General features: G+C 51.1%; 7 protein-coding genes across 7 annotated transcripts; 4 read left to right on the top strand and 3 right to left on the bottom strand.

Moving 5' to 3' along the window:
- Nucleotides 1-474: 474 nt before the first annotated feature.
- Nucleotides 475-1,322, bottom strand: BO72DRAFT_55820 (uncharacterized protein). The gene has a single exon (XM_040950521.1). It carries the CDS (start codon nt 1,187-1,189, stop codon nt 581-583), a length of 609 nt encoding a protein of 202 aa, XP_040803259.1. The 5' UTR covers nt 1,190-1,322; the 3' UTR covers nt 475-580.
- Nucleotides 1,323-1,950: 628 nt separating this feature from the next.
- BO72DRAFT_446532 (3' exoribonuclease family protein) lies at nt 1,951-3,273 on the bottom strand. Its single transcript, XM_040944317.1, has 2 exons — nt 3,021-3,273; nt 1,951-2,963 (listed from the first exon to the last, which is right to left on the bottom strand). Exons 1-2 carry the CDS (start codon nt 3,157-3,159, stop codon nt 2,128-2,130), a joined length of 975 nt encoding a protein of 324 aa, XP_040803258.1. The 5' UTR covers nt 3,160-3,273; the 3' UTR covers nt 1,951-2,127.
- Nucleotides 3,274-5,056: 1,783 nt separating this feature from the next.
- Nucleotides 5,057-8,759, bottom strand: BO72DRAFT_446528 (phosphatidylethanolamine N-methyltransferase). Its single transcript, XM_040944316.1, has 4 exons — nt 8,289-8,759; nt 5,618-8,177; nt 5,473-5,563; nt 5,057-5,401 (listed from the first exon to the last, which is right to left on the bottom strand). The coding sequence occupies exons 1-4, from the start codon at nt 8,407-8,409 to the stop codon at nt 5,327-5,329; spliced, it is 2,847 nt and encodes a 948-aa protein (XP_040803257.1). The 5' UTR covers nt 8,410-8,759; the 3' UTR covers nt 5,057-5,326.
- Nucleotides 8,760-10,083: 1,324 nt separating this feature from the next.
- On the top strand, nt 10,084-11,489 carry nbp35 (Fe-S cluster-binding ATPase). Its single transcript, XM_040944315.1, has 2 exons — nt 10,084-10,291; nt 10,353-11,489. The coding sequence occupies exons 1-2, from the start codon at nt 10,261-10,263 to the stop codon at nt 11,297-11,299; spliced, it is 978 nt and encodes a 325-aa protein (XP_040803256.1). The 5' UTR covers nt 10,084-10,260; the 3' UTR covers nt 11,300-11,489.
- A 1,768-nt stretch (nt 11,490-13,257) lies between these two features.
- On the top strand, nt 13,258-14,821 carry BO72DRAFT_55722 (pepsin-like aspartic protease). The gene is made up of 3 exons (XM_040950520.1): nt 13,258-13,793; nt 13,854-14,614; nt 14,676-14,821. The coding sequence occupies exons 1-3, from the start codon at nt 13,402-13,404 to the stop codon at nt 14,801-14,803; spliced, it is 1,281 nt and encodes a 426-aa protein (XP_040803255.1). The 5' UTR covers nt 13,258-13,401; the 3' UTR covers nt 14,804-14,821.
- A 531-nt stretch (nt 14,822-15,352) lies between these two features.
- On the top strand, nt 15,353-16,741 carry BO72DRAFT_373735 (putative cofactor for methionyl- and glutamyl-tRNA synthetases; the record flags this gene model as incomplete). Its single annotated transcript, XM_040941094.1, has 1 exon — nt 15,353-16,741. The coding sequence occupies one exon, from the start codon at nt 15,353-15,355 to the stop codon at nt 16,739-16,741; it is 1,389 nt and encodes a 462-aa protein (XP_040803254.1).
- Nucleotides 16,742-17,606: 865 nt separating this feature from the next.
- BO72DRAFT_467228 (GroES-like protein) lies at nt 17,607-19,090 on the top strand (the record flags this gene model as incomplete). Its single annotated transcript, XM_040946824.1, has 6 exons — nt 17,607-17,645; nt 17,795-17,816; nt 17,928-18,188; nt 18,268-18,345; nt 18,414-18,893; nt 18,996-19,090. The coding sequence occupies 6 exons, from the start codon at nt 17,607-17,609 to the stop codon at nt 19,088-19,090; spliced, it is 975 nt and encodes a 324-aa protein (XP_040803253.1).
- Nucleotides 19,091-21,633: the final 2,543 nt, after the last annotated feature.

The following is a 21,633-nucleotide window of genomic DNA, read 5'->3' as shown; positions in this document are numbered from 1 at the left end:
CATTCAAGTTGCTCGCTGCAGATACCGTTCCCAGGTGTTGTCTACAGTAAACAACTTCTGCCAAGTCAAGTGACTAACATGGACTTACGTATAGCTTCGACATCTCTCTCAATAATTGGAGCTAAAATCCCCAGTGCAGTAAGTGCTTTCCTGCATCTATGCGGCGTGGAAGCATGCCCCCAAGTACCTTTCTATATTGTCTTCGAGATGCGGCTATCCCGAAAGCGGTGCAGATGATGATGGTCGAAGAGACGGCAAAAGGCTATGCTTTTAAGACAGAGACTGTTGACGCGTCTCAAAGTCCTTTTTACAGTCAGCCTGAGGGCTTGAGCGCTGCGATACGACATGCTGCTGGTGAAAATCTTTGATTAGCACCTGGTCTTTATCTTTTATGTAAACCTAACGATCCATCGACAGAGCATGGCAACCTTCAATTACTGGGGGTTGATAGAGCTGTCTCGCTATCCATTTTCTAACTCGATGACGAATGCTCAACCATATGAGCTCAGTGTGTTGCCCACAGAAACTATGACACGGCAGGGCTGAATGCATATCAACTGCCAAGTAAAAGAGAAGCATCTCACTCCACAGCCCCCTCCTTCACCTTATCAATACCATTCTCTTCAGTAGCAGCAGAATCCCCAGCTTTTCCAACCCCCTTGACCTGCATATTACCCCCATGATCCTCGTCCGAGTAGATAGCACAAGCCTCCCCCTGCGACCCACCACCCGATATCCCGACCTTCACCAGCGACGAATCCGAAGACCAACACGACACCCTCTCCTGAGACCCCATCACCTTCAACTCTCGCTCCTTGATCTCAGAATCATCATCACCACTCTTGATCTCTCCCGACTTGTCCCCTCGACCCCCAGCATAGAACACAAAACTCTTCCTCCGACCACCACGAGTCCCATCAACCCAATCATCCTCATCAACGTCCCCATCAGACCCCGCAGAGGACGAATCCGAAAACAAGACCGACCCCGCATCTTGAACAATCTTTGTGGACTTCTTCTTTCTCTCTCTCTTCAGCCGTGACTGTTGTTGTTCCTTTGGCTTTCCATCAGAGCGAGGTTCGTCTTCTCCGGCAGCGGTAGCGGTAGCTGCAGCACTGACAACCTTCTTCAAGGATCCCTCTGCACTCTTATCGCCGTCACCACCACTCTGAGCCTCGGCAACCCGCATGTCCCTATAACTAAACCCCCCCGCCTCGATCTTCAGGTCGAGCTCCTGCCTCAGGCGGTACCATTTCAGCCGGGCGGCGGACTGGGTTATACCGGTTGCTTCGGCGACGGCGGGCCAGTTGATCTATGGTTTAAGAGTACTTGTTAGCATCTCGTAAGAGATAGTCTTGCCGTGCCAGTGAGAGGGGGAATGAGTGAGGGATTTGGAGAGGATGAGGGAATGTGCAGTAAATCGCGTGCTCTGATACGCGCGGTAGCTTAGATCGATCAAGGCGTTGGCAGCCGGGAGGTTGTAGGTTGAGCAACGGTTATTGATGGGAAGTGAGGCGAGGTGAGAATAATACTCACGGTTCTAGAGTCTGCATTCAACAATATCACGTAGAGGAGGAGGACGTCGGCCTCATGGGTGCGTTTGAGGTCAGGCATGGTCTTGTTCAACGAGTGTTTGAAGCGTATGTAGTGTATGATCGGGGTCGGGGAGATAGGGCGGAGTAGATTAGTGGTGTGTAGGTGATTTGGAGATGGAGAGAGGTGCGGTTGGTTTCTAAGATGATGAGGCGCGGAGAAGGAGTTGAAGTAGGAGAAGACGGACACGTCTAGTTGATGGAAAATTGAGCGTTTAGAGGAAGGCTGGGTATGAGGGTAGAGGAAGGTGTGGACTTTCTTCAAATAAATTCACGGTGTCTGTGTTTATGCGCTGAGGCAGTAGCTTGTGAATCCAGAGGAAGTGATATTGTTGGCTCAGGCATCTAACGAACGGCAAGATGCAGGTGGTCTACACAATGGATTATTTCTATTGATACCTAAAGGGAAGCAAACAGCGACTGAAAGCGTATGCATTTCATGCTAGGTGGGGAAACTAGAAAGGATATATCGTATCAAGGGCAAATAGCAAGGCGTTACTTTTTCTTGTATTTCATTAACGCTCCTGACTCCTCATTATGAGTCGCTGCTCGGCAATCCAGCGTACCGCTCAGCCGACTCCCGGACTGCTTCCACAAGAACCGTATGCGCTCCGCGCGCTGCGTTGACCGCACCGTCGATCAAAGCTTCATGGCCCAAACTGCTGTCATCCACCCCCAAAGAAGCCTTGGAGTGATCGCCCTTGAGCCAGATCTCAGTGATCTCGTCTCGCGCAGGCATGTAAGCGACCACGCACGCCGACAGGATGGACTTGTGCTCGGCCGGATCCGTATCCAGCATCAACTTCGGCGTCGATGAGCTCCCTTCTTCGGCAACCGCGTCGTCCGAGACGATAGCAGCCACGCCTCCAGCCACGAGGTCCAGGCAGTCAATCCGCGCGTCCGCAATGGCTGCGGATGCCGCGGTGATACACCCGGCCAGGACATTCATCATGCCCCACGGCGCATCGTGCGAGTCTGGTGCATCCCCCCACCACCGGTCATCTTCGGCCTCGAGGATTGTAATTGTAATGTCCAGGCCGCTCTTCGGCCACCGTTCCGCGACAATCACGCCTCGAAGCGCAGTCTCGAGGTGAACGCCCAGGTCACGTTCGCTGGCATCCCGAATGTGGCCCTTCCGTTGACGGGCGGCGAATGGCGCGTATTTGACGTGGGTAGTAAGAACGAGGTTTGGCGAGAAGGTCGCCGACCGGGGAAGAGGCTTCGGTCCATGAACGGTGCATGCAAGCTTCAAGGCCGAGGAAGGAGGGATCAGGGACTGAGGAGAGGACCGAGCTGCAGCGAGGGAGGCAGATGGTTCGTATTCAAGGTATGCGGAGCCGGAAGCCGAAGGGATCAATCCCGTCTTGAGGACTAGTCGACAGATTAGCTTCCTGTTCGCGAACTCGTGGGAAGAGAGGAAGCTCTTACAGATCTTGCGCAACTCATTTGGTTGTCTATGACGGCGAGGTCTTTCTGTGGCATCACCGGAGGCGGATTTGAGAGAGGAGGCGAAAACCGCAGGCCTCGTGCCGCTAGGCGGCCCATTAATTCTTCGTCTGTCAGTCATTACACATGTCTTTGCATCCCTGCGATCAATTACAACAAGTGATCGGAGGAAAAGCAGCGGAGGGAGGGGCAGATAATAATGATGGGGGTTGATAAAGCGATCCGATAGCTGGCGGTCGAACTGCCCGCAAAGCTACATCCATTTTTGAGAAGGGTTTGCATGGTTTGCATGGGTGGGATCGCGGAAGCTCGGCGCCTTTTTTTTCCCCCTCGTGGGTTTTTCTTCGGCTTTTCGCTTCGCGCTTTCTTTCTCCTTCTCTTCCTTCTCTCTTCCCCACAACACAATGATTGTTGTGATTTCGACAGCTCAAGCTCTTCAAATGCGAAGCAAAGCATGATGCGTCATCTTTCGAACACCATACTGGCCACTAACCTGTAAACTGTGAGTATATCTTATTCCACAACCCAACCAAGCATCACTTGCATGATGAAAGCGATCCAAAAAATCGAAGTTCTGGCGACCTAAACATGGGCCTCGAACAAACATGCATCACCATCTGACCTCAATCCCAAATTCTTGCTTCATGCTCAGTCATTGTACTGCAGTGGACAATTTGCTAATGTTCACCAAAGTTAGGATCACACAACCTCATTCATGTGTCATGAGGAGTGTGGAACATCGAAAGCGATTGTAGATGAATTGGTATGTAAGCTTTCCTTACTTCGAACCCATCTTTGCCCACGCGCATCGAGTTTCACCACTCGATCTGCCTTTTCATGATGAGAAAAATTTATTTTCAGTTCTGCTTCTGCAAAATTTTTGAAGATAACCAAATACCTTACCAAAAACTCCTGATACCAATCATCCTAAAGATTGCTTCACCCATGAAGACAACAAAACAGCATGCTAACAGTTGCAAAGACTTTCTAGGTACTGTAGCAATAACACCTGACACGACATCATCACACTACTTATAGAAGGTAAGACTCATCTTCTCCCATACCCATACACAAACAGCCCACAACACCATGTCTATGATGACAACAAGTCAATCCATTCAATGATCTCCCCTCGTGGAGAACCGCCCCTCGAGCCGCGCGAGATCTCTTCCTGATAACACCTACAACACCCTGCATCGAGCAAATGTACATCATAGGTGGACAAACTGATGCCACGTCTTCTCATCTCCCTTATACTGGACCTTTTGGGAGATTGATCTTCGGATCATTCTCTCATCAGGGAGGAAGGTTGTGGAGCTCTCGAGAGTGTGGATTCCCGTCATTTGTTTTTCCTTTGTACATTTCACCTCCTGTGGGCTTGTGGGATCCTTCGTGGTTCGGTATTGCTACGCTTGACTTGTGTCAATGCCTTCCTTCTGGCTCGAAGTTCGTTTTGGACGGCGAGTTGGGGGGTCGGGGTTGGCAGGGGAAGGGATGAATTTACCGGCTTGGCTGATTACTATTCTACTTCGTTCTTCTTGTGATGTAGACATCATCTGCTGGCTATTCATAGCGGTTGTGCTGACAATGTCTGGTTGCAGACCGGTTCGATTCTTGAACAAGTCTCGATGCTCTTGTGTGGTGTGTCGGATAGTGCTAGGCGTAGATAGCATGGAATATGATCAGCTCCTGTTCTGCATGATTTGCTCACTGTCTTGGCCCTTTCAGTACAATGTCTTGCTTTGCAAGTTCATCGACTGGTCTTGCTTCCTTTCCCCCTCCCTGCCACCACTCACTTGATCGTCGTCGTTCAGAAGATGTTTGCATATCTACGTATTTGCTACTTCAGAGCCTTCACGGCCATGAGACAAAATTTCACCAATGCCTGATGGACATTCGACGATCTTCCCCCTTTTCCCCTTTCCCCTTCTGCCCTTCGTGCCCATTCTTCTCTCGATCTCGTCATTCTATAATATGAAAATGAAAAGAAGTCTTTGCGAAAAACATCATTCCATGATGCGTATGTATAGCTTAAAGCATATGTACATGTAGAACTAGTCAGCCGAGGATAAGCGTAGTCCTGCAGAAGAACTCGCTTTGATCATGACAGAATATCAGCTTGTTGATTTTGGTGCGACGCTGCGTACTTGCCTGCCCTTTTCATTTTTCATGTGTTGTTGGAGGGTGTGAGTTGACATGCGCAATTGCAATAGTTGCCAGTCGTTCAGGAGAGAATACCGGCAGGATAAATCGAGGATATGTTCGAAATACTGTGCGCTGAAATGATATCATGCCACAATCTCTGCCTTCTCTAGTCTTTCACTTGGAGTAGAGGTGCCGTTGCTCGTCATGCTGTAGGGAGCCTGCATTGATTCGCATGTCAGGCTCTCTCATCTGGTCTCCGAACAGGATGTGACTCGAAAGAAATACTTACCAAGACTCGCTTTGCATTGCAAATCCTCCACGCAAGATTGCGGACTGTTCCATCAGCTCGAACCACCTCGGGCGCAAATTCCACCCCAAACCTGGAAGAGCCGTATTAATTGTGCAACAACAAACAATACTGGTGAGATACTCACATTTGGTGTACGGCAAATACAACTCTTTTGGCATACTTGCCGTTTCGTTCCACTTGGCTGCCAAACTGTTCTTCCACTGTCTCGGGTGCTATCTCGGGATCCTGGTCCAAGCAATTGCGGATCACAGGCAATAACTTCAGCTCCACGGATGCTTGGAGATCGTCCTGATTACTCTCCACGAATTCCTCCTCGTCAAACCGTGCGGTACAGATCTCGAAGGGACGGGAGATCGCCATGACATTGTGCTTGCCATTATGGTGATAGCGGAACTCGAAGGCTCCCTGGGTCCAGAAGAGCTTGTCGCCAGTGAAGACAACCTCCCCGGTAAACATATCGTCTGTCTCTCCATCTGGACGCTGCGAGGCCGATACTTTCACATCACTGGTCACGATGCCTTTTTCACATGTTTGGTTGTCGTAGACACCGGCATTTGTGGCGATCCATCTGCCTTGAGAAGAAACCCGCGTGATCTCTCTTGAAATATTGTCGGTGACGCGGTAGAGACCAATCCAATCTTTCTTGCTGTGATTTAAAGGCGCCGTCCACCGGACCTTGATTGGTGCGCCGTATTCAAAGACCGAATGTCTTGAATCTTCTGTGTCGCTACGCAGGTCAATCTCGTCAACCGAAGAAGATTCGGTGCGCTCAATCACCAAAGAGTAGTCCCGCGAATCATATCCAGCCAGATCTTCGTCAATGCGGGAGATGGTAACACGAGCAGGATATGTCTGGAACAGGGCAGTTGTGTCCTTCACAAATGTGTTAACACCAGCGGCAAGCTTAGGGCGCGCCGTATCGATTAGTTCTTCAATGAACTCAAATGATTCGTCCACAATCTTATCAACACTACCATGCAGTTGGCGGAGTGAAGGGGGCAGGGATCGTTTGAGGCTCTTGACAAGCCCCGCATCTTGTCGCAGGCTTTGGCCATAGAGCTTCTGCATATGTGGACGCTCCACAAATTGGATGAAAGCCATGCTTAGAACGTGACTTATTAATGCGAGGAAGATGACCGCTCCGCTACTTGTGATCAGAACAGCACCCCAAACCCCTGCCAGACCCAAAACACGTTCGGGATTGTTCAGGAAGCGATAGATACCATTGTACGTCAATTTGTGAGACCCCTGGAAGAAGAAATCACCGTAGAACCAGCCGAACTCGCCCAGAGATTCGTAGATGCTGACCGATGTCCATGTCTGCAGGCAAATAAGCCCTACACCCAGAACATGCCGGAGCAAGACCAGGCCATAGCCCCAGTCAGCAGGAAACGTGTACATCTTCCAAGCAGCAGCAATAAAGCTCGCGTAGCACATGATCATACTCAAATGGTACGTGCCCTTCCACTGATTCCAGGCTTCATGAGGGGTCTCGCCATACTTGACAAAGTGCCGAGTCCACGATTTACAGTTTGATTGACGAATGAGGAGGTATCCGATACCGATGGAGAACCATAGTCTCCAGATTGCTGCATTGGCCACGAAGATGAATTGATAGCGAGGTGTAGATGGCGTCATGACAGTCAGGGCGAATACGAGGAACTGGACCAGCAAGGAAGAACTATCTGTTATCCGATGCAGGTCCAGGTTGTGGAACCCTAGCAAATTGTGGACCGATGGAGGAGGGTTGCTTGTTGGGTGGTTTGTCGCGTGGGGCAGTTGTTCATCAACCGGTGACGAAGGAGGCTCGCTGGCCTGAGAAGAAGTGGATACAGAATCTTGCTCCGTCACACGCTTGCGCGGAGGAGGTGGATTGTACGTCTTGTCGATATGCGGATTCTCGACGAAGACCAAGAAGGCAAATTGTGCTGCATGGGCGAGAATGGAAATGAACAGCACTTTGTAGCTTGCTGCCATTAGCGAGATGCCGTAGTATCCGGCGTAGCCGACCGAGTACATCGGATGAGGAGCCATCTCGAAAACACCGTCGAACGTCAACTCTTGGTCAATGAGAAAGAAAAAGTCTCCCCAATACCATGCAAAGTCTTTCACCACGCGATGAGCATCGAGTTTAACCCAAAGGTTGAACAGCACTAAAGCAACACCAGACGACCAGCGCACAATAGTCATCAGCACGCCCTCATCAACGGGGTGGTGGCTACATGCTATGGCAAAAAGACAGTATGATGTGAAATCACACATGAGAATAAGATCGACGAGGCGACGAAAGACGAGCCAAGTGTTGTACTCGAGGGGGGCCTCGTCAAATGAATAATCGACGGGGACCTTGGTCTCCAGTTCGCGCTTGATTAGTTTATACAGGTTAGGATGGGGATTCTGGTTTGTGGATGGGTTCACAAAGATCTTAGTCTGCTCCGCCCAGCGAACAAGTGTGTTGTGGTGGGATTGATTGTGCAGAAGCCATCCGATCCCAATGTTGTATGCCGCCCGCCAAAAGAGATAGACGGCGGCAAACACTGGGACTTTTGCACCCTGGGGGAGTTGCCATAATAAGAGAATATGGGCACCCAAAATAAATAGAACAATGATATCGGAAAGGTTCTTAGGCTCAGATGGTGACAGGAGTTGAGAGACCATGTCATGTGTTTGAGGCACCGTGAATACTGTCGCATCGTCGAATGAGGTCAGTCTGCTGCTAGTGGGTGCAGATAATCAAGACATTTCAAGCTAGACTGGGGGTGGGAGGTATGGGAGGTAGGGGAAGTGCCACGAACCTGTACCACCAGGGGTGCGGCCGAAGGTCTTCTTGTCCTTCTGTGCATCATCCTTAGCCTCGACCTCGCCAGTAGCAGTGAGAGCCTCGGCGTTTGCAATTGAGTTGGACTGAGAGGCCATTGTAGTCCTCTCGCGAAGCCCAGTCTCACCCAGGTTAGAGCCTGTTGAGAGGCCACGATCCATTGTTGAAATGTTGAAATGAGTTTAGGAGATTTGTTAAATTGTAGCGGGCAGATGCAGTGGGAAAGACAAGAGAATGAATGGAAGGAGAAGGAAGAACAGAAGAAGCAGAAGCATGTGACAGTGGCCGTGACAGTGGGGGAAAATCAACTGGCGGGAAGGCAATGATTGGTCTGACCTCATCCGAGCCAACAACCAGCCACTTCCAGCAATTTCGAATATTAATTCTGAAAACTGCAGTGATTGTCAGGGAAGGAAGTCAAGATGAAAAGAAAAAGTGGGTGAAAAAAGGCCAGTTCTGCCTATTTATGGTTAATCTAAGATCACAACGCCAAAAAATCTGTTGGGAGTGAGACAAAGCACCTAGAGTCACTAGCCATGCCTCCTTCCCCAATTCCCCCATGGCCTGTCTTCGGTTATGGCTTGAGGTGGATCCCAATGCACTGGGGAAAGGGAGGCATTCGATGGGACGGACAGGCTGGAATCATTGGTCTAACACCAATCATGACCCTCATCAGGGTCTGGGTGGGATTCAAAGACAGCGCGGGTCGGAATGAGGGAGAAAGCCTGGAATTAGATGCATAACAGAAGGGTCCAGTCATTGACCTCCCCGAATAGTGGCATTGCATTATCCGGCACCACAGAGACTAATATATTAGTTCTTGTGGGCGGTAACAGCGGTGTTCTCATCCTCTGTGCTTGAATGGACACTTCTCCTCTCGCTAAGCCTCGATAAAGGCCCTAGTGTCACCATCCACTGAAGCTGCAGAAGCTATGTTTTACCTAATGTACCTAGTTATGTAAGCTTTACAGGATTTCTTTACTTTGGTAGAGACCCGAGCACTCTCAAATTGAGATGAGAATCGATGGAGACGAGATATGTCTGGGCTCTTCTTGTGCTTCAGATGCTAGATGCAAGAATGGGCTCCTTACTTGAACACATTTGTTTTCAAATCAAGTCCATGCACTATGGAGTCGTCAGTGCTGTACCCAAGGATTGTGATATCATAATAGCCTCTTGGTCCCCGTGAGAGGGTTAGGGTTCTGACATAGCATTCCTGGTCGATACCCCAGTCGATATGCCCCTCATCTGATCCTAGGGATCTCAGGGACTGGGCCTATTTGAATCACATGTAGGAGGCTAGCTCGATACAGCAAACATGCAATCCTTCATCCAATCTTCGCAAAATCTCATGGCAGGCTTGTAACGATTCGTTGGAGCAACAAGCCCACTAGCAATACAGTACTCATAAGTAGATTCAAACCCGCATCCTAGGACGACGATGACCTGGCCTCTCAATAGATTTGTGAGACACAATAGCATTAGTAGCCATAGCTTCATGCTGCAGCCAGAGAAGATTTATCCCAATTACGTCCTGAATCATAAGACATGACCTACCTCCTACTTCTAGCACTGAAGTAGTTGCGTACAGATAGGATTATGCACAAAGCGACTCATACAAGATCGTTAAACGTGCCCCTCTCGTATCAATCTTATCACTGCATTCAGTCCGACACCGCTGGGAACTGAAGGCAGCCCCGCACCAATCGCCACGGGAAGGTTTGTCATCCCTCCGATAAGTGCTGATTATCAAGCAACTTCCCGCGGTCATCGATCCCCGCCACTTTTCCTTCAGCACCACTTCTTGCTGTCAATCAATACCTTGTTCAATTCCTCCTGATCACTTTTCATTACTCAAATCAATCCGAAGGGATAGTCGGAGAGCAGCCACTAGAATTGCCCCTTCTCTCGAGGAGCCGACGACGGCTTACTTCGAAGCGCCTTCCAAGATGGCACCGAATCTTGTCGCTCCCGAACCAGGTTGGTTTCTGTTTTGCGCCGAGTGCAACATTCATGACACTGATTATTCCTCTGCTCATAGAGCACTGCCCTGGTCCTGAATCCGAACAAGCTGGTCAAGGCGATGCTTGTGCCGGCTGCCCGAATCAACAGATCTGCGCCTCCGCTCCCAAGGGCCCCGATCCCGACATTCCTATCATCACCGAACGGCTATCGCAAATACGGCATAAGATCCTCGTATTGTCCGGCAAAGGTGGCGTGGGTAAATCAACATTCACCTCCCTACTCGCCCATGCGTTTGCTGCGAACCCCGAGTCGACCGTCGGCGTCATGGACACAGACATCTGCGGGCCGTCCATCCCCAAAATGATGGGCGTTGAGGCGGAGACCATCCATGTGAGCAACGCAGGCTGGAGCCCCGTATGGGTCACGGATAATCTGGCTGCGATGAGCGTACAATTTATGCTGCCCAACCGTGACGATGCGGTGATCTGGAGAGGACCCAAGAAGAATGGACTCATCAAGCAGTTCCTCAAGGATGTGGACTGGGGTGAGATGGACTACTTGATCATCGATACGCCGCCCGGAACATCAGATGAGCACTTGTCCGTCAACTCGCTGTTGAAAGACTCTGGTGTCGACGGTGCGGTGGTGGTCACCACCCCTCAGGAAGTCTCTTTGCTAGACGTGCGGAAGGAAATCGACTTCTGTCGCAAGGCTGGAATCCGCATTCTGGGGTTGGTCGAGAACATGTCGGGCTTTGTCTGTCAAAACTGCAACACAAAATCGCAAATTTTCCGAGCTACCACCGGGGGCGGAAAACGTCTTGCCAAGAAGATGGGTATCCCTTTCCTGGGCGCTGTACCGCTCGACCCTAGAGTTGGCATGGCATGTGATTACGGTGAAAGCTTCGTGGATAATTTCCCAGACAGCCCAGCTTCAAAGGCCATCAAGCAGGTCGTGCGTTCGGTCGCACGATTCATTGGGGAGAAGCCGGACGACGTCCTGCCGGAGGACACGGTCGAGTAAAAGTACTGTCTTTTTTCTTTCATGTCTATCAGCGCGGTGCATTTGGGACGGCATGTAAGGGGATTCACACGATTTGCTGTCATTCCTGGGCGTTTGGGCATAGATGCAGTTATTCTTGATACCAGATTATTTTGAAGGCACCTTGATCTCTTGTTTACGAACAAAGTATAACTTCTGCTTTTTTTATGCTCCCCAGGGGTTCGCCTTAGAATTTTGGGGGCGATCTATCGCTTTGGGGGCGGACCGGTCGAAGTAGAATTAGTTAACGAGCCCAGAGGATGCAATGCTCACATGAGCCATCATCCTCTTCATGCTCACCTCGCCCCCTCAGTCAACATAGGGTCTGAATAATGCTGATCATGTCGATTGATTGAGTATTTAAAATGCCTGTCAAGTCCCTTCTCTGCCCCGAGCCCCTTGGCATATTGGAACTGGCACTTAGCTGACCACTTTTGACCCCTCGAATTTCGCCGTTGACTTGGCCTCTCTTGGCTCTGTTTGAGACTTGGGAATTATGAAGCAAATTGGACCCGCTTCACCAACTGCCCGAGGTCGACACATGGAATAACGTCCTTAAAATAGCCTTCATAACTCGGGCAATCCGGAGACACCCTTGCTGAGGATCTCAACTCTGCCGAATCTTTGCCGAGAGAATGTTTTAATCCATTGTCCGACCAACGATCGCGATGTCGTGGCTAAACGCCCGGTGGTATTCAGCCAAGCCCACTGTAGTTCCGGCGGTGTCTCCTGAGTTGCGAACCTATTTTCTTTACCTTTTTCTTTGCCTTTTACCTTTTTTCCGGGCCAAATCTTGGGACTGCCTCGGTCATCCATGGTGAATGACGGGCTAGGCTACTTGCGATCGCGGGAGGCGTCTGTCTACGCGGCCTGAGGTCGGATAGACCGGTTGATGGAAACTTGCCCTCTTCTCGATCTCGAGTCTAGGCCGGAGTCTACTGATATATTAGCAATAGGAAATAGATAGCAGCACTAGCTATAGGATCCAGTTTGTGCAGAACCCATCATCTGCCGGCTGGACCGTGCCATTGACATAAGGTCATTAACTTTCAACTACGGAGAACTAGTCGAGGATTGACTACGGAGTAGAGAGAGAGAGAGAGTAGAACTCTGTAACACTTCAATCGCTGGGCCTGCTTCAAAGTTCAAAGAGGGGCAAGGTTGTTTCAGGATTGACAACAGCTGATTGGACCCTGACTCGGGAGTCGAGCGGCTGGCGGTTTCAGTGCGCAGGTGCCTGGAGGAAGTGGCGGAAATATCCTGCCCGCGAGGCGACCATTCGCCAGTGCCCCTCCCCAGGCGCCTGTCAGGTTGATCAGTCTTTCTCGGCTTTGGCACCCATGGATACGCTGATGCGCTGATGCGTTGATACTCTTTTGCTAACAGGGGCAAATCCCTCGGATTGGCCCATGTTTGGCTCTTTCTCGGTGGATTCGTCCTCCAACTCTTGCAATATCGGGTTAAGACCAGCCTAACTCACATTTAGTTGGAACAGTGCCACGCTCCAGTGAACCCCATTTCCTGAGCACCATGCGTCAGTTCTCGACTCTTGGGTTCTTGGAATTTTCTGGGCGTAAGTAATGATATTCAGGTCCTCGACTTTCTTCGTTCTGTTTTGTAACTCTTTTTTGCACTCTTATAGCCTGCGTTTGTTTCGTTCTCTTCCTGCTGCAATTGACATTGTAGCTCGTTCATTCACTTCTCTTCCTCTGCTATCTTCTTTCTTTCGTCGTGGAAGGATAGCACTCCCCTTTTTTTTCTTTTCTTTTCTTAATATTCAATTCTTACTTTTTTGACTTCCCTCGTCAGTTGGTAGAGGATCACTGGTGCTTACACTCCTTTCCATCCTTCTTGTCCATACTGGTGGTTATTCTTGTTGTTGTTGGCTCAGTCAGGACTCGGCCCCCATACTTTACCTTCCCCTATAAACTGCGCGCTGTTCCTTCAGGAAAGGAGTCTCACTTTCAATCAAAAGACTACTAATCATTGCGCTCTTTGTTTTTGTGTTGTGTTTCTAGACCCTCCTTGGCTTGGATGTTCACTCTTTAACAGACTAATCCACATACTCCAACTGAGCTACAATCATGCAGCTCCTCCAGTCTCTCTTTTTGTTTTTGTTCTTCAGTTACAGCGTTGTTTCTTTGCCAACTTCGGGTCGCACTCAGCATAAGGGAAGATCTTACAAGGTCAGTCGGGTTCGTCGCGGAGAGGGCGAGTTGCATGGTCCCTCGGCGCTGCGAAAGGCATATCGCAAGTTTGGCATTGTTCCCAGTAACCTCAACATTGAGCTGGAGGACTTCGCCCCCGTTACCACTGTCAAGCACAACGTCGTCGCTGCCAGCGATAACAGCGCCGAGCCAGATCAGGTTGGTGCTGTCAGCGCAACCTCTGTCGAAAGCGATGCCGAATTTGTTTCGCCTGTTGAAATTGGTGGCCAGAAGATCGTCGTGACCTTCGACACAGGCTCAGCGGACTTGTAAGAAACACCGGGTACAAGAGTTACTTGATCGGGATACTGACAAGAGATCGATAATAGCTGGGTCCTGGATACTCGTCTCAACAAGACCCTTGATGGTCATACCCAGTACAACCCCGCCAACTCAACCACGTTCAAGGATATGCCCGGCGCAACTTTCAATGTCTCCTACGGTGATAACTCGTTCGCCGCTGGGCCTGTCGGAACCGACACAGTCAACATCGGCGGTGCAATCGTCAAGAACCAAGCCATCGGAATCCCGACTGAAGTCTCCCAGTCCTTCATCGAAGACACCAATTCGAACGGTCTGGTTGGCCTGGGTTTCTCTTCCATCAACAGCATCGAACCCCAAGCGCAGAACACCTTCTTCGCCAATGCTGCGGCTAATCTCGACGAGCCTGTCTTCACTTCTGCCATCAAGAGTGATGGCGTAGGCGAGTATGGATTCGGTCTGATCGATTCGAGCAAATACCAGGGCACCATGGCCAACGTCAGCGTGGATAGCTCCAACGGATACTGGCAGTTCGATACCACCGAGTTCGCAGTGGGCAATGGCTCTATCCAGACGATCAACAACACGCAGACGGCGATTGCTGATACCGGCACTTCTCTCATGCTGATGGACCAGCAGGTGGTGGATGCTTACTACGCCGACGTGCCTAGCGCCGTGTATGTGAGCAGTGCTGGAGGTTACATCTTCCCTTGTAACACCACTCTCCCCAGCTTCTCGATTGCCATCGGCTCGCAGCACTTGGCTACGGTTCCTGGAAACCTGATTGAGTTCTCCAAGGTTGGCACCAACACCACTACTGGACAAGCTCGTGAGTACTTCCTACCCTACCTGAAGGCATAATCAAGCGATACTTGACTAACAACTCTTAGTTTGCTATGGTGGCATTCAATCAAACTCGGGCGCCTCGCTCCAGATCTTGGGTGACGTCTTCCTGAAGGCCTTCTATGTTGTTTTCGACATGCGTGGTCCTTCCCTGGGTGTCGCGGCGCCCGTGTGATTGTCTTGCGATGAGCACAGCCTCTGTTCGTCTAACTTACTTAATATTGTGAGGATGTAAAGCTGCAATAGCATGCTGTAGAGAATGGAATTGTACCATTAGACCTGTGTCTAAAGTTGAATGAGCTGAGGTTGATGCACAAATCGTAGTTTTATGTATATGATGAGTAATCGTATGAGTGTCAATGGAATGCATAAAATTGTGATTGCACAGAACAAGGGGAAAAGAAAAAGGAGATTCTACCCGCGCACAGCAGAATTGACAGCGCAACTTTTAGTCTTCCTAAACAATTTCAATCTCCAATTCCCAAGATCCCCGTCTTTAGACTGGGATCGCTCTCGTGAGTCCGGCAAGTTGACTTCCATCAAAGCGGCCGTGAGCCTTCTGCGGGTCGCCAGAACAACCCCGCGGTTCGCTCCTCTTCCTTGGGCGACGGCAAGATTATTCGCTGCCCCTCCTGCTCTTCTGCCTCGTCCTCTTCCACTTTCTCCAACACCTTCACCTCTACTTTCTTCCCACCACCCTCTCGCCATCCGCCCCTTCGCAAACATGGCCATCAACTCCGCCCCCGAGTCCTCCCTCCTCTCCCTCCTCTACCGGTCCTACCCGGCCGCCATCTCCCCGGACGCCACCGAGCCCGACCTCCAGACAGCGACCCCGAAAATCTTCCCGCACACCAAGTTTTCCGTCACCGAGGAGGCCGACGTCAAGCAATGGCTGGCCACGATCTCCGGCCTGCAGCACGCCCAGGGCAAGGACGACCAGACGGTGATCGCCAACATACTGGGCCAGCTGAACACTCACCTGGCCACCCGCACCACGCTGCTGGGCGCTAAGCCCTCCGTCGCCGACATTGCCCTCTACGCTCTGCTCGCGCCCCTGGTCGAGAAGTGGTCCCCCGAGGAACGCACCGGCGAGCAGGGCTACCACCACATCGTCCGCCACGTCGACTTCGTCCAGAACAGCCCGCTGTTCGCCCTGCAGATCCCCGAGGAGGAGAAGGTTGCCATCGACGTGAACGACGTGCGCTTCGTGCCCAAGCCCGTCGACCCCAAGGCCGAGAAGGAGCGCAAGAAGAAGGAGAAGGCCGCTGCCGCTGCCGCTGCCGCTGGCGGCGCGGAGGGCAAGCCCCTCGTCGTCGGCCAGGGTAAGCCTGCTGCCGAGAAGAAGCAGAAGGCCGACTCGGTCCCCGCTGCTGCTGCTGCTGCTGCTGCTACCGAAACTGCGGCCGCCGCTGCCGCCGCCAAACCTGAAGGCGGCAAGCCCAAGAAGGAGAAGAAGGAGAAGCAGCCCAAGCAGCCCAAGGCGGCGCCGGCGCCCGCCGCTCCCCCGTCCCCCTCCATCATCGACCTCCGGGTCGGCCACATCCTGCGCGCGATCAACCACCCCAACGCGGACTCGCTGTTCGTGTCGACGATCGACTGCGGTGACGCCCCGGGCACGGAGAACACCTCCCTGGACGAGGCGACGGGCAAGACGGTGCGCACGGTGTGCTCCGGCTTGAACGGGCTGATCCCGCTGGAGGAGATGCAGAACCGCAAGATCGTCGCCGTCTGCAACCTCAAGCCCGTCACCATGCGCGGCATCAAGTCCGTCGCCATGGTGCTGGCCGCCTCCCCGCGCGTCGCCGAGGGCGAGGACTCCCACGCCGGCCCCGTCGAGCTCGTCGCCCCGCCCGCCGACGCCCCCGCCGGCGAGCGCATCACTTTCGACGGTTGGTCCGAGGGCGAGCCCGAGAAGGTCCTCAACCCCAAGAAGAAGGTCTGGGAGACCTTCCAGCCCGGCTTCACCACCACCGACAACCTCGAGGTCGCCTTCGAGAGCGCCGCCGTCCCCGCCGTCCAGGGCCAGGAGGGCAAGCCCGCCCTCGGCCTGCTGAAGACCGCCTCCGGCGGCATCTGCACCGTCAAGAGCTTGAAGGGTGCCACCGTTCGGTAAACAGCGTTTTTCGATGTCCATGATATGTCCAGTTCAGCCCATTTGCAGAGGAAAGAAGTGAAAGAATATTTTCTTTTATTATAACGTATACCTTGTCCTCCTCCCGCGCCTCCCCCCAAAGAGAGAGAAAGAACTTAGCGAGTCCCCTTTTCGAACCCCAAAAGAAAAAATGCCATTTCATTTCACTATATTCTCCTCCTAAGACTCTACAGCGATGTTCTACACAATCGACGTAAATTGTACGGAGTAACTTTCGGTAAAGTCATTATGGCTTGAACGAAGAATCAACTTACTTTGGTAATGGTCTTCCCTTGCAGAGCGAATGAATGGCCGGTGCTTTGGAAAGGAAGGGGGGAGGGGGGCTTTGTGTAACCAGCAACAAACACTAAGTCACCTTATAGGTAAATGACTGAGGTGCCTCAGGTAGTAAGTTTTTCAATGTTGCAGAGTAGAGTGTGACAGTCACTTAATCACCCGCCAGTCGGAGAGTCATACTGCTACTCCTTCCTTCCCCTCTTCGTCTTCTTCGTCTTCTTCGTCTTCTTCGTCTTCTTCCTCCTCTTCCTCCTTTTCGCACTTTACCAATGCAGCAGTAACAGCTTGGTTCCAGTTCCGAGTGACCTCGACTCCTCTTTCTCCTCTTCTACCCCGCATTTGCAACCTCCCTCTGAATCAGAATGCAGGGACATATATATGGGGATCGAGTAGTCCTATCCTCTTTCTCTTTTGAGTCCTGGGTTCCCTTCACGCCGCCACTGAGTTAACCTTCCAGTTGTTGGACTTTAATTCAGTGTGGACTGTGTGCATTTTTGAGCATAAACAGTATACATCCATCCTCAAATCCGGAGATTTACTATCCTTCACCATGAGAGCAGTCCGCTTCTACGGAGCTGGAGACATCCGGGTTAATTAGATCGAAGAGCCGGTCTGCGGCGAGAAGCAAGTCAAGGTATGTGTGTATACCGCGCGACTCCTGGCTTAACATCTTCTGTTTTGCTTTTTCTGGTTGCCACAGCCCTGACATTTCCATTGAGATCCGACCTGCGTTTGTAGGGTTCTGCGGAAGTGGTAAGTAGTCCAATACAATCAGACTCTTAAGAGTATACTTGGCAGCACAGCCAACGGCAAACTGGAAATGATCATCGTTGACACAAGGCTCGTGTGTGTGCGTGTGTGTGATGTCAAGATTTGCATGAGTACACGTGCGGGCCGCATCTGGTACCCCTGACGCCACATGCGATCACCGGGGGAAAGCTCCCAACAACCCTGGGCCACGAGTTTAGCGGCATAGTCGAGGAGGTGGGAGCCGCGGTTGCAGATGCTGTCGCAGACCTCAAAGTTGGAGATCGGGTTGCTGTCCGGCCCAACTTGTCCGACGGGAGTTGTCCTCCCTGTTTGCGCGGAACTCCGAACTGTTGTCGCAATTTGGGCTTTGTGGGCTATAGTAGTAGGTTATACCTTTGCTTTTTTTTGGGGTTGCTTCGGCTATCATCAGGCTGAAAAAAGAAACTTTCAAGGCAATGCAGGGGGCTTGTCGGACCACGTCGTGGTTGACGCCGACCATGCCATTCCGCTACCAGACACCATTCCTTTGGATATCGGCGGTGAGGGAAGAGCTCTATCACTTTTCTGTCGCCAGTCTGGTGCAATCCGCTGACGCGATCTATATAAGCGCTTATTGAACCGTTGTCTGTGGCGTGGCATGCAGCAGACCACAGCCCTCTCGAGGGGGCTCGGACTGTTCTCGTCGTTGGAGGGGTCCCTATTGGTTTGGCTGTGGTTCAAGTGCTTTTTGCCCGAGGAGTCGAGTCTATCGTCGTCGCGACGAGACTTCCGCGACGACGAGAATTTGCGAGTAAATTGGGTGCAACTCATGTCCTTGATCCTCGGACGCAAGATGTCGTCTCCATGGTACAGGCAATGACCGGGAACGCAGGCGCAGATGTAGCCTTTGAATGCTCTGGCGTGCAAGCTGGATTGGATACAGCTCTTCGGGGCATCCGGGTCCGAGGAACAGTCACGATTGTGTCTCTCTGGGAGGCAAAACCGATCGTAGACGCCCAGGCCATCGTGCTAGACGAGAAGCATGTAATCGGGGCGGCAATCTTTGCCGATGGGATCTTTCCAGCTGTCATTGAAGCCATAAGCTCGGGTAAGCTTGAGTGGCGTGCTATCCCTGCCGTCCCATTCACCCTCGCTGATTGCTGATTCGTTGTCTCTTAGGCAAGCTCAATCCTCAATCCATGATCACTAGCAAGATTCGAATGGAAGACATTGTCGAGAAAATTTGAGGCCCTGATCCATGAAAAAGATAAACATGTCAAGATCTTAGTTGACATTTCGGCATGAAGCCCAGGAGGGAGGATCTTAGGTGAGACAAGACGACCTGGTCAGATGCGGCTGTGAAGGTCGCACAGTTGTACCTCAAAGTAGTGTTTGTGTTGTCAAGTCCTCTTCCGAAGCCATACATGACGGCCCCGGGCGTGTGTGATGGCACATTTAGTGTGTATAATGACGCCAGCCACTCTCGGTCTACTAGGAGCTGAAGGCAAGAACCGAAGCCTGTCAGCAATGCCAAGAGAATCCGGCCATGATAATCCTGGGCTAGATACTCATACATACCTACTAGCACGGCCTTCGTCTGCTTCTTCTTTTTTGGTTCTCGCCTGAACCCCCGGGGATGCCCGACAGCAAACCAGAACGAAGCCCTGAGTTCAGTTCGCGTAGTGTAAACGGTTTAACCTCATTTGGGTCCTCAAAGCGATGATATCCTAACCTTAGGAATCAACACGTGTGGATACGAACGACGGGCGGGCGTTTTCTGGTTCTTGGCGAGGGTTGATGAGTGCAACCACGACAGCACGGCGGTCCATTCCACCGGAACTACTGACACACTACTCGGCTGACTGCACTGGCTGCGAAGGAGGTGTGATGATGCCAAGAAATACACGTCGAGCAGGGCAGAGCTGAGCGGGGTTATTCCTCGCTCTCTCGTATAATCAACCCCGAAGTCATGATGTCGTAGCACGTAAACTGAAGACTCCTTTGGTAGTAGGAGTGGTTCCCTTTGGTACAGTGTTAGTCTAGTATTGTACAGCACAGCCATACAAAAGAGTAACCCAGAGATTCGGGCTCCGGACTGGCCATGTTCCAGCCCCGAGTTGTCTAGATGCAAAGCCGACAGGCTAAACTTTTGGATCTTCCATGATCTAGACGTTTGAAGTGTCAGACTAAACGGTCACTGACAGACAGCCAGACCGCTCGGGCAAAAGTTCGACGAGTACGGAGTACTACCAGCCTCCAGGGTACATGTAACAACTGCCCGGTGTACATACAGCTGAGCTGAGTACATATCTCTCTCCTCCTTTCGGATATCGGGACCTGATATGTCTTCTCCGACCGAGCTTTGTGCGTCTTGTGAGGCTGTGAGCACCCTATGCTTTTTTTAGTTAACCATTTTTAACAGATGACAAACCTCTATCACGCGGTCCTGAGGACAATAGTCGCAATGCAAACGACGAAGAAAAAGCAACAATGTCGACATGCTGCTTCCTCTGTATGTACCAGGTAGTACTGTATACCGAGATACCGTACTACGGTTACCCCGGTGGCTGCAGAAGAACATGCGTTCGATCGCGCAACATTCATGATTCGACCCTATCCGAACAGGGCGGAACAACGCCACCTTGTTTCTTGTTTTTTTTTTTTAAATGTGTCTTTTCTTTTCTTTTTTTTTCCTTTCTGTTTTTGTTTGTTTCGTTTTGACGGGGGTTGCGGATCTCCGGGTCGAGGCGAAGAGAAACAAAGTTCTATCCCTTAGAAACTCACGGACCTTAAAACCAGCGGAACTGGGGGAGATCGTGACTCCATCCCCCGCTTGATGAGATGTCATCCACAGCTGGTAGCGGAGACAATCCCCCTCCTCCCTCTTTGTATTTGGGCCAAAGCTTGCGGCTGTTGCGGGTTGATGGTCAATGACTGGTGGTTGTTTTGTTTTGTTTGAGGAGTGTGTGAGTTAAGTCCACTCCACGGTTCTGGGAATTGGTTTGAGAGTTCGCCCACATAGGTTGCCGTCATCCGACCTCGAAACAACCTCGAAGAGGTCCGGGGTAAACGAGAGCATCGGAGAATAAACACACAAAGAGAGGTCACTTGGGGAAGTTGGGGAGTTTAATCATTCGGATTCATTGGGTCGCATTCGTTCTTTCTCGAGCTTTCTCCCCGGACCGACTCGACTCTTACACTCCTTCCTACTACGTCCAGTACATCCGACTAAGATAACTTACTAACTTACTTACATCCTTACATTCAACCATACCTACATTCAGTCATACATACTCGCTTGACACTACTCAAGCAGGGATTAGATGGGTCCTAATGTACTAGGAACCTTTGAAGGAGGAGGTATGCTAAAGGAATGGATCATTATGGGGCACTTTGGAATAATGGAAGGATTATTACAGTTCCTGGATGCGATTCAACTGGACTGGGACAGTCAAATGGCCATGCCCGATGTATGTATGTCTCGCCTGCAAGACTCCCTTTTCCCCCTCCCAATATGACCTGATTTATGACCTGATCTGGGTGACCTAACACTCGACTTTTCTTTTTTTTTTTTCACTGCCCGCTTGGCTTAGAATAGAACTGGGAACTTGCCAGACAGCATCTGTACGAGCAGATTGTTCTGTACCCTGGATGGAAGAGGCATTAACCGTGCGTACATCCATCCGGTCGAGTTACTGACCGTCCTCATCTTATCAAATATCAATCGATCAGTACTATTTATTATGGACAGTCCGTCCTTGAAATTGGCTGGTCAACAGTGTTTTTCTTCCAACTTGCTCGATTCATTGAGATTCATTTTGATTCGGCAACAATTCGCTGTTTGTTCA

The sequence above is a fragment of the Aspergillus fijiensis genome, assembly GCF_003184825.1.
Source record: "Aspergillus fijiensis CBS 313.89 unplaced genomic scaffold BO72scaffold_14, whole genome shotgun sequence".
Lineage (NCBI taxonomy): Eukaryota > Fungi > Ascomycota > Eurotiomycetes > Eurotiales > Aspergillaceae > Aspergillus > Aspergillus fijiensis.
This window is presented reverse-complemented; position numbering and strand designations above follow the sequence as displayed.

Bases quoted from the DNA above. Each gene is read 5' to 3' on its own strand.
- BO72DRAFT_446528 (XM_040944316.1), bottom strand. From the start codon at position 8,409: ATGGCCTCTCAGTCCAACTCAATTGCAAACGCCGAGGCTCTCACTGCT. The intron at 5,564-5,617 runs GTGAGTATCTCA...CGGCTCTTCCAG, and splicing joins GTATTTGCCGTACACCAAAT to GTTTGGGGTGGAATTTGCGC. The intron at 5,402-5,472 runs GTAAGTATTTCT...GAATCAATGCAG, and splicing joins GCAATGCAAAGCGAGTCTTG to GCTCCCTACAGCATGACGAG.
- BO72DRAFT_55820 (XM_040950521.1), bottom strand. From the start codon at position 1,189: ATGCGGGTTGCCGAGGCTCAGAGTGGTGGTGACGGCGATAAGAGTGCA.
- nbp35 (XM_040944315.1), top strand. From the start codon at position 10,261: ATGGCACCGAATCTTGTCGCTCCCGAACCAG. The intron at 10,292-10,352 runs GTTGGTTTCTGT...CTCTGCTCATAG, and splicing joins TCTTGTCGCTCCCGAACCAG to AGCACTGCCCTGGTCCTGAA.
- BO72DRAFT_446532 (XM_040944317.1), bottom strand. From the start codon at position 3,159: ATGACTGACAGACGAAGAATTAATGGGCCGCCTAGCGGCACGAGGCCT. The intron at 2,964-3,020 runs GTAAGAGCTTCC...TCTGTCGACTAG, and splicing joins AAATGAGTTGCGCAAGATCT to TCCTCAAGACGGGATTGATC.
- BO72DRAFT_55722 (XM_040950520.1), top strand. From the start codon at position 13,402: ATGCAGCTCCTCCAGTCTCTCTTTTTGTTTTTGTTCTTCAGTTACAGC. The intron at 13,794-13,853 runs GTAAGAAACACC...GATCGATAATAG, and splicing joins GACACAGGCTCAGCGGACTT to CTGGGTCCTGGATACTCGTC. The intron at 14,615-14,675 runs GTGAGTACTTCC...AACAACTCTTAG, and splicing joins CACCACTACTGGACAAGCTC to TTTGCTATGGTGGCATTCAA.